Here is a 13,293-nt window from a genome sequence, read left to right as displayed (position 1 = left end):
TATAGTATAGCCAGGGTTCTTCCTAGGACTTAATTTGTGTATGTATCCTTCCTTGACCTATGGGAAAAATGGGAGTGAATAAAGATATAGTTCAGACACCTGAACTTGGACACTATTGTCTGTATTTACCTAGGAGGTTCCTGAATGCTAGTGACCAGTTTTTCACTGCACTAGATTTTCAAAGGCTTGTGAAAACCTCACCCTCAGCCATGGGTGTTACTAAAACCAGGTCCTCAGTCACACCATCGTAAACAAGAACTCAGTGGGTAAAGAAGAGTGGGCCATTGTAAGGCATCACCCAGATTTGGGTCTCTAGCACAGTTCTGGGAGCTCTGAGTAAGTTCTTTAAAATACCTATGTTCTAGTAAAAGAAATTTCTTAAATAATATAAAATCAAAGCTGATACTTAAGGGCAGTTCTAAAACATGCCGCTAACATGCCCTATAGGTATTAATGGTAACTACACTGATGAACTTTGAAGAGATGACAGGAAATAGTCTATGGAAGCTATCCTACAAGTATAAGTACCCCAAGCAACTGGTTTCATGTAGAGACTCGGGGGACTTTCAAATGGTCAGATCATTGTAGTGGTTACCAGAAAGGACTTTGGACCCAAAAAAGCTTTGCTGCCTGGAAGACTGTGCCCTGCCTTATTTAACTTAATGCTTCTTATAGGAAGTCACTATGATTGCTCTTCCTGTCATGGGTGCATGGAAGGGGAAGGTTGGGGATTATCCCATAAGGGAGAGAACACACAATTCCCCAGGATAACCCAGGCAAAGGGCAGGGGCAAGCTTGCTTCAGGAATACCAACCCCTAGAATCTCTACTGCAGAAAATGGCACCAGGCTCTCTGATTCCAAATGAAAAGAAGGTGAATGAGGAAGAGTGAGGTTGAACACACGGAGAAAAGATGAGTAGATGGATCACCAGAAATGGACAGTCAGATTCCCGGACTTCTGGAATTGCAGGGAACTTGTGCACATTCCAGGCATGGTTGTGCACCAAGCCAAGTTCTGTGTCATACGGTGGGGGTCTAATGATTGGGATCTGCCTAGAAAGCATTGGTTCCAGTGTTTACCCCCTGACCCCCTCCTCCGATGGAAATGTGTGAAAGAAGAGTTAACAGATAGATTCTCAGTGGCCTAAAGTTTAATTGCATTTTTATCTTAAAATATTCCACTTTAATTTCAAAGACATTTTGTTTTCCACCTGTCTCCTATCAGGCACCTCCGTTTGTGAACTAAATTAAAAAATAATTAATGGATCCAGCTAAAGGAAAAGAGGGGACTATTATGAGAAGTCCAGATAAAATCTGAAACTTCTAAATTGGTGGTCTGATTCTCTCTTTTGAAACCTTCATTCTGGTGTTTCAAACAGGAACAGTGTCTGCTTTTGAAAAGTAAGCAGGTAAAATACTGCTGTGCTCTGGGTTTGTAATTCTGGAAAGCAAGAGAGGGGATGCACCTTTCATATCCCACTGCAGAACTAAGGTGTTTCTCCCCCTATGGTCTTCCCAGATGCTAGAACCATGTAGGGGAGAAGTGATGGGAGGGGACACAGGGACAGAGGGAGCAGCTAAGTAAGGATCAACAGGAAATTTCACTTCAAAGTCTTAAGCTCCATCTCGAGACCCACACATTCAACTTCTGCAAAAGTGACTTTTATCATCTAGAGAACTGGGAATCCAATTTCATCAGCTCAACTGTAAACTCTGGTTGCAGGCACTATACCTTCGGTATATTGACTGTACTAAATGTGCTTGGATCTGAAGAGGATGATTACATATAAATGAGAGCTTGTCAATGGGATGTTCCATAGGGAGACATTACTATCCCCATCCAAAACAAACCCCCCTCCCCTAATTTTCAGCAGTGTGAACGCCTTGCTCTGACAGATTTATTAGCATTTTGAAATAGAAGTTGGTTTCTTCCACACATAACAATCTCTTAGGATCCACCTTTGCATCTTCCTTGCTATCCCCTCAGATTAAACCTTCCCTTTGGGGCACCTCTGATCTTGTGCAGTCATGGATGCCTCCTGCTGGGCCCTGGTTCTGATGCTGTTTGGTTTACAGGACTCCTTGGTTCCTGACTAACTCTATAATTCCAATTTGGCTCCAAAGGCTCTCAATTCATGAGCCTGTTCCTGAAATTACATCTACCATTCTTTCCAGATGGACCTTATAGCTTCGGCCAACACCATGAACAGTTTCTGTCCCAAGATGAGCCTGGCTCCTGGTGGGCAGTGTTGGTGAACACACCTTGAATTCATAGGATTCTTCAATGATCACTTCCAACTTGGTGTGCTCTCCCAGGATGGGGCGTCCCATTTCTGCAATGCGTCTCTCCTCTTCCTCTTTGCTGGTCAGTGGCTGCTTGTCATCATATTCATCTGTGAAACGGGAGTATCAGAGAGTAAGCACTGTGTTCTATTTCATTTGAAAATCCCTGGATCCTGCCATAGGAAAGCCAAGGGGGAAGGAAGCCCTAATGACCTATTAAAGCGCCCTGGGTGAGGTCATGATGCTGGAGGGAAGAGCCGGACAGACACTTGGCATGTAAGGCAGCATATCACTGTGACAGCAAGTGATTATAATAATGTCTCACAATCTAAGCTCATGCAAAAGTGCAATTGAGGAAAAGTAATGTATGGGGTATGTCACTGAGAAAAGACTCTGCCTGTATGTTGTCTATGTTAAGGGAGTCACCCAGCTGTTCCCTGTGACGCTGGCTCAGTTGGCTGTTTGTACACATTCTTTCAGGACGTGACCACAAGGAAACACAATTGAAAGTGCTAGAGTGACCCTGAGAGATGGTGGAGTCTGGCCTCTTCCTCTCTACTTTCTAGGGACAATGGAAAATGCCTGAGGTCCAAAGAGATGGGGAATAGGAAATTCTGACTTTAGCCTCCCTCTTGCCAAGAGACCCTGTTGCAAGTTAAACAGCAAAACATCCATTGCATGTTTCTGTGGGATGCTTGGGCTCCAGTGCTGCTTCTATCTGGTGCAAAGCCAAAATGTGTTAGGAAAACCTTGTCCATGTTAATCTTAAAGTAAACAGGGAGGGTGAGGGTGAGGCCTTTTGGGAGTTAAAATACTCACTGACCATGTGAGCATAATTATTTCCAGAACCACCATGTAGCTTACAGTCCAGGAGAGGATAGTGGGTGCTGAGAAAATGTTAATGGTTCCAGGAGCCCATTAATGAGGGGAAGCTCACAGTTGGCTCTCTCTGCGTGAAGGTCATTAGGATAAATCCCAGACTGAAAAGGCCATGCACATAAGAAGGACAAACACTGGTCCTATAATTACCCTTATCCTTTAGGCCTAGAATGCTGAAACTAGACAAGCTACTACTTCTTAGATTTAAGTGGAAGGAACATTGTCTCCAATGAAACAGTGTCAGTGATATGGAAAGACCTCAGCCCTGATGGCCTCATTTCTAGGACCTCTGGACAAAGTGTCTCCAACAGGGGGCTGTTGACTGAAGAGACATCCAATAAAAGGGATGTTTGGTCCTGGCTTCCTGCCTGGTGCACTCAAACATTAGCTTCTGTAGAAGTCCATACCTCCCATTACCTCCAAAGACCCATGGCCTCGGACTGTGCTATGGTGGCTCCATTATTGCTTTAGCAACTGGTGCAGGGAATGGTTCCTCCTAGGCTAGCTGCTCACTGAGGGCAGGGAGCGAATGGGCTAGACGCACTGCCAGCATTTACTATTTCAAAGGTCAAAACCAAAAGGCAAAAGCGGAATGTAGCATATTGATTAATTCTTTAGTGTATATTTTATAGTGTCTTCCTAAAAGCCCATTTTAAAATCTGCTTTCCTAGCCTCAGCGATTACAGGACACCAAAGAAATTAGACAAAGACTAAAAATAAATGATTTTGGATGGCCAGAAGCTGCTGAATGTTAGCAGAGGCAAAGGAGAGGGACAAGGATAAAAGTGGTAATATTTTTTTATAGTAGGATTGGGAAGTTACGACCCAAGGGAGGGCAAAGGGTTCTGGTTCTCCAAGATTTGTCCTTGCAAAATTATGTGTGTCTAGTCAAGAGAGTTGACTGAGATACATGAAGTGCAATTTACCCAGCACTGAAATTAATAATTTTGATTACCACTGCTTTCTGATCCTTGAACCCAGGATAATGTTATTGGTAGTTTTCGTAGCAGTAGTTTATACTAGCATCTTTGTTCGAACCTTTGACTGAACATGGATGAGTTGAAGACTTACACAGAACAAGAATGGTTTTCTCAGAAGGAATATTACAACTTGGACATCTATTTAAACTGAAGCTATTGGGGGAGAATATTTATTACAGCCTTCTTTTTGTAGTTTACTTATAAATGACAAGTTGCTTTTAATGGGACTCAAGGCAATCTGCATAGAAAAAAATGGAGAAATTACAAAACAAAGGTGATATGGTAGCATTGTTAAGTGTGGCATTTCTCAAAACTGAATTGGTTTTGATCGTGGTATTAAATAACTGGATGTGGATTAAGTAAATGAAGTCAAATCATACAGTGAGTGAAAAGGTTCTTTCTTTTCCAAAAATCCTTCAGTCCTTCTGATCAGGAAGAAATGCTTAATTTGGTGCTCTTATGTCTGTAACTAGTTTCTAATATCTGGACTTGTACCTTTTAAGATAGATAGTCATAATAGTTCTCAGGTATAGAGCATTTGCCATTATCTAGCTACAATTTAATAACTTTTGTTCCATTGTAAAGTTTTTTTTAATTTTACTTTCTATTTGTGGCAAATGATACTAGTTTTCCTGTGTTAGTGAATTAAAGTTTTCTTTTAAAAACAAACTTAGTGGCCAGGCACGGTGGCTTACGCCTGTAATCTCAGCACTTTGGGAGGCCGAGGTGGGCGGATCATGAGGTCAGCAGATCGAGACCATCCCATCCTGGCTCACACAGTGAAACCCCGTCTCTACTAAAAATACAAAAAAAAAAAAAAAAAAAAAAAAAAAAAAACTAGCCGGGCATGATGGCGGGCACCTGTAGTCCCAGCTACTCCGAAGGCTGAGGCAGGAGAATGGCGTGAACCGGGGAGGTGGAGCTTGCAGTGAGCCGAGATCCCACCACTGCACTCCAGCCTGGGCGACAGAGCGAGACTCAGTCAAAAAAAACCAAAAAAAACCAAAAACAACAACAAACTTAGTAAAGTATAAACATGAGGCAATTTTAAAAATTACATTAAGTAAATAGGATAGTTAGTATGCAACCAAAGTGGTATGGGAATGACAAAAATTAAGGATATATGATGTTAACTTATTTCATATTAACCTAAAAAACAGTAAGGCACACTGTTTCTATCATTTGCTACACTCTTGCTTCAAAGGGACTTGGATTTCTTAATTCCACACTTTTATCCCTTTGTGTATTCACCTGGAAAAGCTTCACAATTTTCATTTGGTTAAATCTTACTTATCTTTCAAAACCCCACCACTTCTGGTATGAAATAACTCCCTATTGATGAGTGAGGAGATTTAAGAACTACCACTCTAACCTTATATTAATTCCTTAATATTCGTTGCATGTATAAAGCATGGACATTTTCATATACTGTTTTTTAAATTTTTAATTATCTTTACATATAAATATCCAGCACATAAACTCACTGAGATAGAACAGTAAGTTTCGTTTTGCTTTGAACCGTCCTTGCATCCTCTGGCACCTGTTACACTATATGGAATATAGTAGGTGCTCAGTAAGTATTTGCTGTGTGACTCTCCACCTCACTGTTAATAAAGCCTCTTAGTTGCTCGACCTATAAAAAAAGGATCCTTTTTTCATTGAGCACATGTCATTGTACTCCATACCTTGTCAGCAGTTCCCCCTCTACTTTCCAGGAACTTATGATGTAATAGGGACAGGAATATACGATGGACAACTTCTAGGCATGATAAGGACTAGGGGACCAGGGTTGGGGAACAACTCAGTTGGCCTAAAGAGAGTCAGGGAAGGAAGCCTTCCTTCCCTTAAGGAAGCTTCAGGAAAGAGGAGTTATTTGAAGTTGACCTTGAAGCACATATAGAAGATTGCCTGGTGAAGGTGATGGTAAGGATGGCTAGGAGGTGGTGGAATGAGGAGGTTCATTTCAGGCAGAGAGAAATCAAAGTACAATGGTATAGGGTCATGGAAGGGTCAGGGCCGTTTTGACTTAAGTATTATAAACTTTTATTTATATGTAACTGAGAAATGGCAGCTGTATAGATTATATTATTGCTCTACAGTTATACTGATAAATTCAAATTTATGGTCTCGATTTTTGACTGGTAAAAATGAGAGCTAAATCTAGTTTTTAACAGAACTGTTTTCTGTCTTTAGATACTTTCTGTTGAATAGGGAAATGGTTTAACAGCATTTGTAAAATTTTAATCATCTATTTTGTTTCCTTTTCTCTTCGAGCATTAGATCAAAAGCGGATCATTTTACTACGGTTGAGGTCAGTTTCATTTCTTTACTTCTGCAGAGTGACATAACATGCTGTGGTTTCAGTTTTGTTTCTCAGATGGAAAATATACTCTTTCTCCTCCTGAGTGTACATGCACACTTTTAAAATTCGCCATATTTTATTGAGAAGTTGGGAATAGATTACATAACATCATAGTCTTAACCAATCCAAACAACTTTTGATCAAATGCACAATTAACAGCTACTGTTAAAATCAATACTGACAGGACATAAAACAATCCTAGAGTAGAATCACCAGTGGGGGATCTCCCTTCTCTTGAGTAATTGATTTCGCAAACAATAGCAAATAATGAAAGCTCATAGGTACCTGGCATCTGGGAAAAGCAGCATTTTGAGAAAGCTGTTTCTAATGCTCTCTGGTTCAAGCTGCATTTTGAAGCAGTGTCAGTGTAAGAGATGAAGCGCTGGGAGTGTGAAAACAAAACAACCCGTAAGGTCCATCTCATTATCAAGATCTTTACCTCAGGGGACACTGCTGAGAGTCTTTAACGGAGTCACATTTTAAAACTGTACAAACAATGTAGAATTTAGAGAAGCGTACAAGGCCAGTGGTGGGACAATTTGCTCCAGATCATTTTGATCCTCCACTCAGAACTAGCCTGACACGTCAGAAAGCAGAGGTCTCTCTAGACAATTTTTAGCACGTGGCTGGCCTCTTTGATTGGAGGCTAAAGTGACTGATGATATAGACCCAAATATCATCTCTAATGATGATATTTGGGCTCTAAACCTATAATAGATCTGGGACAGCTGTGTAATCCTCTAGTCACCCTGTCAATGTCATTTATTTCCCCTATGGAGAAACCCCACAGATGTACTATCATCTGTGCATATCTGGCTAACACCATGTTGCCTGGGGGCAGCAAGGGCAGCTCTGGGAAGAAATGCAGCTCAGCTTTAAAAGAAACTTCATGGTTGGGCACTGTGACTCATTCCTGTAATGCTAACACTTTGTGAGGCAGAGGCGGGTGGATTGCTTGAGTCCAGGAGTTCCAGACCAGCCTGGGCCACATGGTGAGACCCCATCTCTACAAAAAGTACAAAAAGTAGCTGGGCATGGTGGTGCACACCTATAGTCCTAGCTACTCAGGAGGCTGAGGTGCAAGCATCCCTTGGGCCCAGGAGGTTGAAGCTGCAGTGGGCTGTGACTGATTCCACCATTGCACTCCAGCTTGAGTGACAGAGAGAATCCCCATCTCTGATAAAATAAAGAAACTTCATTATACTTGGGATAAAAACTGATGTGTGAGATGAAATATTTGCAAGAAATCTGGAATATATTGAAACTCGGGAGAGAGAGGCCATGGGATCAGTCTTCTCTGCAGGCCGATGCTGGCCCCTCCTCAGTGCTCCTTTTCTGCCCTCACATGGTTGTGTTTTGTTGTGATCCACCGTACCACTGGCTGCCAGAGAAGCTGCAGCAATATTTAGCAATGTTTTAGAGAGGAGAGGGGCTAAAATGCATGACTCTAATGTCTTTAAGATTAAAAAGAACTCTTGGAGGCTTTGGTTTTCAAGATCATGATGAAATGAGTACCTGTAATGGTGATTACAGTAGAGAGAATCGGATGTTCTCTAGCATGAACCTTCCTGAAGACAGGTTGGCCTAGCAAAAGGACAGGCAGAAAAATCAGCAGAATGGATTGCATTGATTTGCTATCAGAGCTCTGTGGAATTAGTAAGCTAAACATTAAAACCAGATGCACACATCACAAGCAATGTTAGTTTGGGGATTAAATGGTCATAGGTCACCCCTAGGTAGGTCACAGAAGGGAGTTCTGGTGGAGGTTACTGATGGAGATCATTGCTCAGAGATGAGCGAGTATTTCATGAGCCAAACCAAACTATGTTAACAAACCACAAGCCCCATGATAGTGAGTACAGCCAGATTCCTACAGGTATCTTAAATGTTATACCAAGGTCCTTCAAGGTACCGCTTCCGGAAGCATCATGGAACATCAGAAGGTATAGTGGCAGGTGTCTTGGTTGTGAAGCCAATTACTGCCAACAATATAGCCTTGAGTAGGCCATTTCTCCAGTTTCTCCCCATGTAAAATGGTGGTAATAGTACCTGTTCTATGTTACAGGTTTGTTTGAGGGTCAAGTAATACAACACCTGGGGATATGCTTACTACATTTATTTCCTGAGCAGTCTGAAGGGGAGAATGTTATGTACACCTTCAGGTTTTGCAAAGGTAGGCCATCATCACAGCAACTGTTTGGATAACCTAGGGTTTACCTAGGCCTACGGGGTTCTCATTGAACTCCTGGTTCAGCTGACTTCCAGATTCACTTGCTATTTGCCTCTACCAAGAGCTACCCATAACTGACCTGGGAATCATGAGATTCGGGATTCAGTGCCACCCCTGCCATATGCTTGTCATCTAAACTTGGGCAAGGCCTTTCTCCTCTCTCTCAGGCTTCTCAATTATAAAGTGAAGCTGAATTTGAAGGGGCTTTGTTCCTCCAGCCTACATACTGAAGTGATGAAAACATTTTCAACTGTCAGAATTTTCATAGTTTGGCTTCCTTAAAAAGGCTTGTGTCTTATTAAGTCTATTACGTGCTGAGCATAATATGATTAGAGGAGTAATATTAAATAGGTATACCAACTGATACATAATTTTAATTAGAGAACTCTATAGTTGTATATCTTAGAAGTTTTGGGGGATCAAACATACATTCTTCTCTCCATATTGAGCCAGAATACTTAATTTATTTAACTATTCATGTTTATATCGTCCAGTTTCCCCCTTCTGGGGTACTTCTCATTTTTCATTCAACTGGAATACATAATGATGGAATTTATTAGATATATGTGGGTTTTGAGTAGAAAAGGGGTTCAATGTATAATTTCAAGATGCAGGTAGAAATAAGCTAGAGGGGAAGAAACAGGACAGTGCTAATATTTAGAGTGTTATCTTGTCATATGACTGGAAGACCAAGGGGGAATGAGATCATAGGCCCAAACAAGGGCCTTTCAATGAGGCAAGGTCTGGAAACAATAGGTAAAGATCTGCAGATTCTAAAAGCACCTAAAACACTTAATGTCCACCACTAATGAGATCTCTGAAATATTGGTATTAGGTTGTGGATCAGATGACTTTTTCAATTTCCATATATCCTGCTTCAAATTTAGATTTTCACACTCAGCTGCACAAGCCCATGGAAAAGCTGCAGGCAAACTCCCAGGGCTAGATTAATTCTTCTTACTGCCCCTGAAGTCAAAGCCTTGACTTCAAAGCCTCCAACTGACTTCAAAGAAAAGTTCTTTAGGGCTTAAAGCTGCTTTTCGCTGTAGACCTAAGTTTTAGAACTGTCCTCAGGGGCATCAGTAGAGAGTGGATTCTAAGCATTCTGGTTTGATTTAGGAAAATAAGGGTCATGTAAAGTGAGATAGTTTCTTAGAAAGTAGGAATGGACAGGCCAGTGTAGAAATTCCCAGAGTTTTTGAACATTCTCTTGTACTAACTGCATTAATTTCAAGTCTTGGGAAGAGGTGATGGCAATAGGAAACTGCCATTTCAGATTAAAGTTTCAGCCATAGCAAGAACTTAATGAACTACAAGAAATGATAAGAAACTTCTGGAGGGGGTGACTCTGTCATCTTGCATGCCAGATGTGGCCAAGTCAGGAAAAGTTGGACATTACCAGAGATATTACAGAATTTGATGCAAAGAAGTTCTGAGAAACGAAAACTAGGATCCCATTACCTGAGATCCTAGAAGAGAGGAACGAAGGCCCTTAAAACAAAATTTGGACCAGACGCAGTGGCTCAAGCCTGTAATCCCAGCACTTTGGGAGGCTGAGGCAGGCGGATCACAAGGTCAGGAGATTGAGACTATCCTGGCCAACATGGTGAAACCCGTCTCTAGTAAAAACACAAAAATTAGGTAGGTGTGGTGGCATGCACATGTAGTCCCAGACACTTGGGAGGCTGAGGTAGGAGAATTGCTTGAACCCTGGAGGTAGAGGTTGCAGTGAGCCAAGATCACGCCACTGTACTCCAGCCTGGTGACAGAGTGAGACTCCATCTCTCTCTCAAAAAAAAAAAAAAAAATCCTGACATATTCAACAGTAAAGAAAACAGAAACATATTCAAACACGTCAATATGTTTTAACAGAGCATCTTAGTAGCCACAGGTTTTTAGTTGAGGTCTCTTTATCAGATTTCACAGGATGGAAGGTGCTGTTGGATGGTATACTATTTCTAAAATGGTAGACTTAAAAACATTATTACTTCAATTCAGTCATGAAAACTGGCTTGCCAAATTTCTACCTTCTTCAGATCTCCCAAGGCATAACTAATTTATCCTTGGGTGACAGAATTAGAGTATTTACAAGGGGACCTCAAGCAGTTAAAATGAAGGAATGAGAAAAAGGAGATAAAAGTTTTTTAAAAAATGGAGTATAAATTCCTGTACTTGATTTAAAAAAAAACTTTTAGTAGTGCAGATTGGGGAGATCTGACCCAAAAGAGCTTCAAATGAATCAGATTTAAGAAATCCAACACAAAGACTTGTCCTGTTTAACATTTTTATCCCTTTCAACTTCTGTCTCTCTGAGAGTCTATGAATCATTTTGTCATTAAATGCCACGTCTGGAGAGAAGCAGTGGAGAGCAACAGCCCATGTGAAACTGCCCACATTTAGAAAATTGTACTTTGGACAGAATCAGATTGGAACTGCTTGTTCATGAGTTTACACTAACAGTGGATTAAGTTCATCCCAATTCCCGACGTAGTATTTTCATGATCAGAAATTTGAAGTATGTTTCCTTCTAAATATTTTTGTTCAGATCTCTGATTTCAAAATTTTGATATCTGCACAATATATTGGAAAAATTTGAGATTGGCACAGTACATTGGAATATGTCACATACTGATACAGAACGTAGGCCATTAAAGACATCTTTAGCCTACAGCTTCAGACAAATCAGACCTACTGTTTAAATATTTCTCTCTCTCTCTCTAAATGTGCACAGATGACTAAAAGGGTGAGAAGATATTTAGAGACAACAGAGGGTGCTATAAGGAAATATCTTTGTTTTGTACACAAGAACATAGTTTTGGAGTTGTACTAAATAATGCAATCAACACAGGCTGACTACCATTCTAAATTTAAGTGTTTGAAACTTTTTTTCATTTCTGATTTTGAGTTTTTATAGACATTTTGAGTTTTTATAGAATACTTTGTAATATACTTCAAGTGGCAGAAATATTACTCGTTACCATGTTATTAATACTAAAACCTAAGTCCCCAGAGGGACCCTCAGATTGGTGTGGTGGGATGAGGGGAATGCTCTGCTCAACATATTATATGATGTATTATAAATTATGCATTTACATACATAATTTATGAATGAAAATTTATGTGTTAAAATGATGTATTTTTATGTATTTCCTCAGCATGAATTTTTATGTATTTCCTCAACATGGCATTTATGTGTTATTAGCATCCTGAGCTTGGACCCTGGATCTATCTTGGATGTCAGCTCCTATGTTTCTCTGAGGCTAGCAATTGTGCCATCTTTATTCTGGTGCTCTTAGGAGCCTCTATCAGGGAACCGTAGCTTATCAGCACTATGTGAACATGTGTAAATTGATCAGTGTCAAAATATGAACAATTACAGTTTCTCCATATTAAATGCTTATAAACACAACACACACACGTTATTAATTTGTAAAATGTTAAATGTGTAAAACCAGCAAGAGCACACCATGTGCCACAGTTAAATATTAATGCAAGTTACGTAAGGTGTGGGTTTGGATTGATGGTTTAAGGGTATTTGGGGAAAAATAAGGAACATTAGAAAAATAGTCTTACCATACAGGTATTTTCCTTCATTAAAAGCAAATAAAAATGAGAAATGTTTTAAAATGTAATAACATCTGGTGAGAACAGACAGTAAAAGTTAGATAGCATTAGACTTGAAAAATTCATACCTGTTATTGTGAAGCCACCTAAAAAGGAAGAAAAAAACAACAACAAATGTTATAATTTAACTTACATTCTGCAAAACAAATACCAGTGACATCAGACTGCCTGACAACCCACCCAAGGTACTTGCCAAATTATATTTACAATTAAGAAGACTAGGAAAACATTCATGACTGAATCACTAATCATTCTTTTAAGATTATGAGATTTAATGCACAAATTTAATTCTTGTGCATACCTAAGAAATCACTGATTTTTTAAAAGGTTGTACTAAATTAAAAATGCAATACAAACTATTTGACCTTGACAAAGTGAGGTCAATGGCCCTAAACAACAATCTTGTTAGCAAGTCAAGAGAAGTAAAAGTCACAGAGCTACTATATCACCTGGCGGAAATGGAAAATAATCTAGAAAAATGGAAAGGAAATGCAAGAAATGAAATGCTTACCAAGCTCATTCAATAACAGGGCTGTGAAGGAAATAGACAAAGACAAACACAGAATAAGAGACCAGATGAATAATGAAAGTAAGAGGAATATCAGCAGAAAGAAATCCAGGCAGATCTGATTACAGTGGTAGGGAGCCACTGCTAAAAATGGGTATACCCCAAAGAAATATAGTGTTGGGAATATTTCTGAATAAACAATCCCAACTGAAATTTCTGAAAATGTATGTGATTGAATACACATGTATATATGTGTGTGTGTGTGTGTATATATATATATTTCACTTTATAATTTCTTTACATTTCATAAGACATTTCTAGTATATATGTTTATACCTAGAATATAAATCTAGTTTACCAAATACAGTAGAAACATTGTATGAAATTCATTCTTAACTTGATATGAGTGAGGCTTCCTCATTAAATA

General features: G+C 39.8%; 1 protein-coding gene across 15 annotated transcripts in view; it reads right to left on the bottom strand.

Annotated features, from left to right (window-relative positions):
- SLC8A1 (solute carrier family 8 member A1) overlaps positions 1–13,293 on the bottom strand; it is a 387,052-nt gene that overhangs the window by 50,967 nt on the left and 322,792 nt on the right. For 4 of the 15 annotated variants that reach the window (XM_050753303.1, XM_050753304.1, XM_050753316.1 and 1 more), the window contains exons 4-8: positions 12,870–12,890; positions 12,427–12,444; positions 12,308–12,322; positions 8,020–8,088; positions 2,263–2,393 (exon numbers count right to left, since the gene is read on the bottom strand). In XM_050753303.1, coding sequence (XP_050609260.1) covers positions 2,263–2,393; positions 8,020–8,088; positions 12,308–12,322; positions 12,427–12,444; positions 12,870–12,890 — 254 coding nt within the window. The remainder of the gene's footprint in view (positions 1–2,262; positions 2,394–8,019; positions 8,089–12,307; positions 12,323–12,426; positions 12,445–12,869; positions 12,891–13,293) is intronic. The other 11 variants (XM_050753307.1, XM_050753308.1, XM_050753315.1 and 8 more) reach the window with 5 other exon arrangements.

Source organism: Macaca thibetana, chromosome 13 (genome assembly GCF_024542745.1).
Source record: "Macaca thibetana thibetana isolate TM-01 chromosome 13, ASM2454274v1, whole genome shotgun sequence".
Lineage (NCBI taxonomy): Eukaryota > Metazoa > Chordata > Mammalia > Primates > Cercopithecidae > Macaca > Macaca thibetana.
This window is presented reverse-complemented; position numbering and strand designations above follow the sequence as displayed.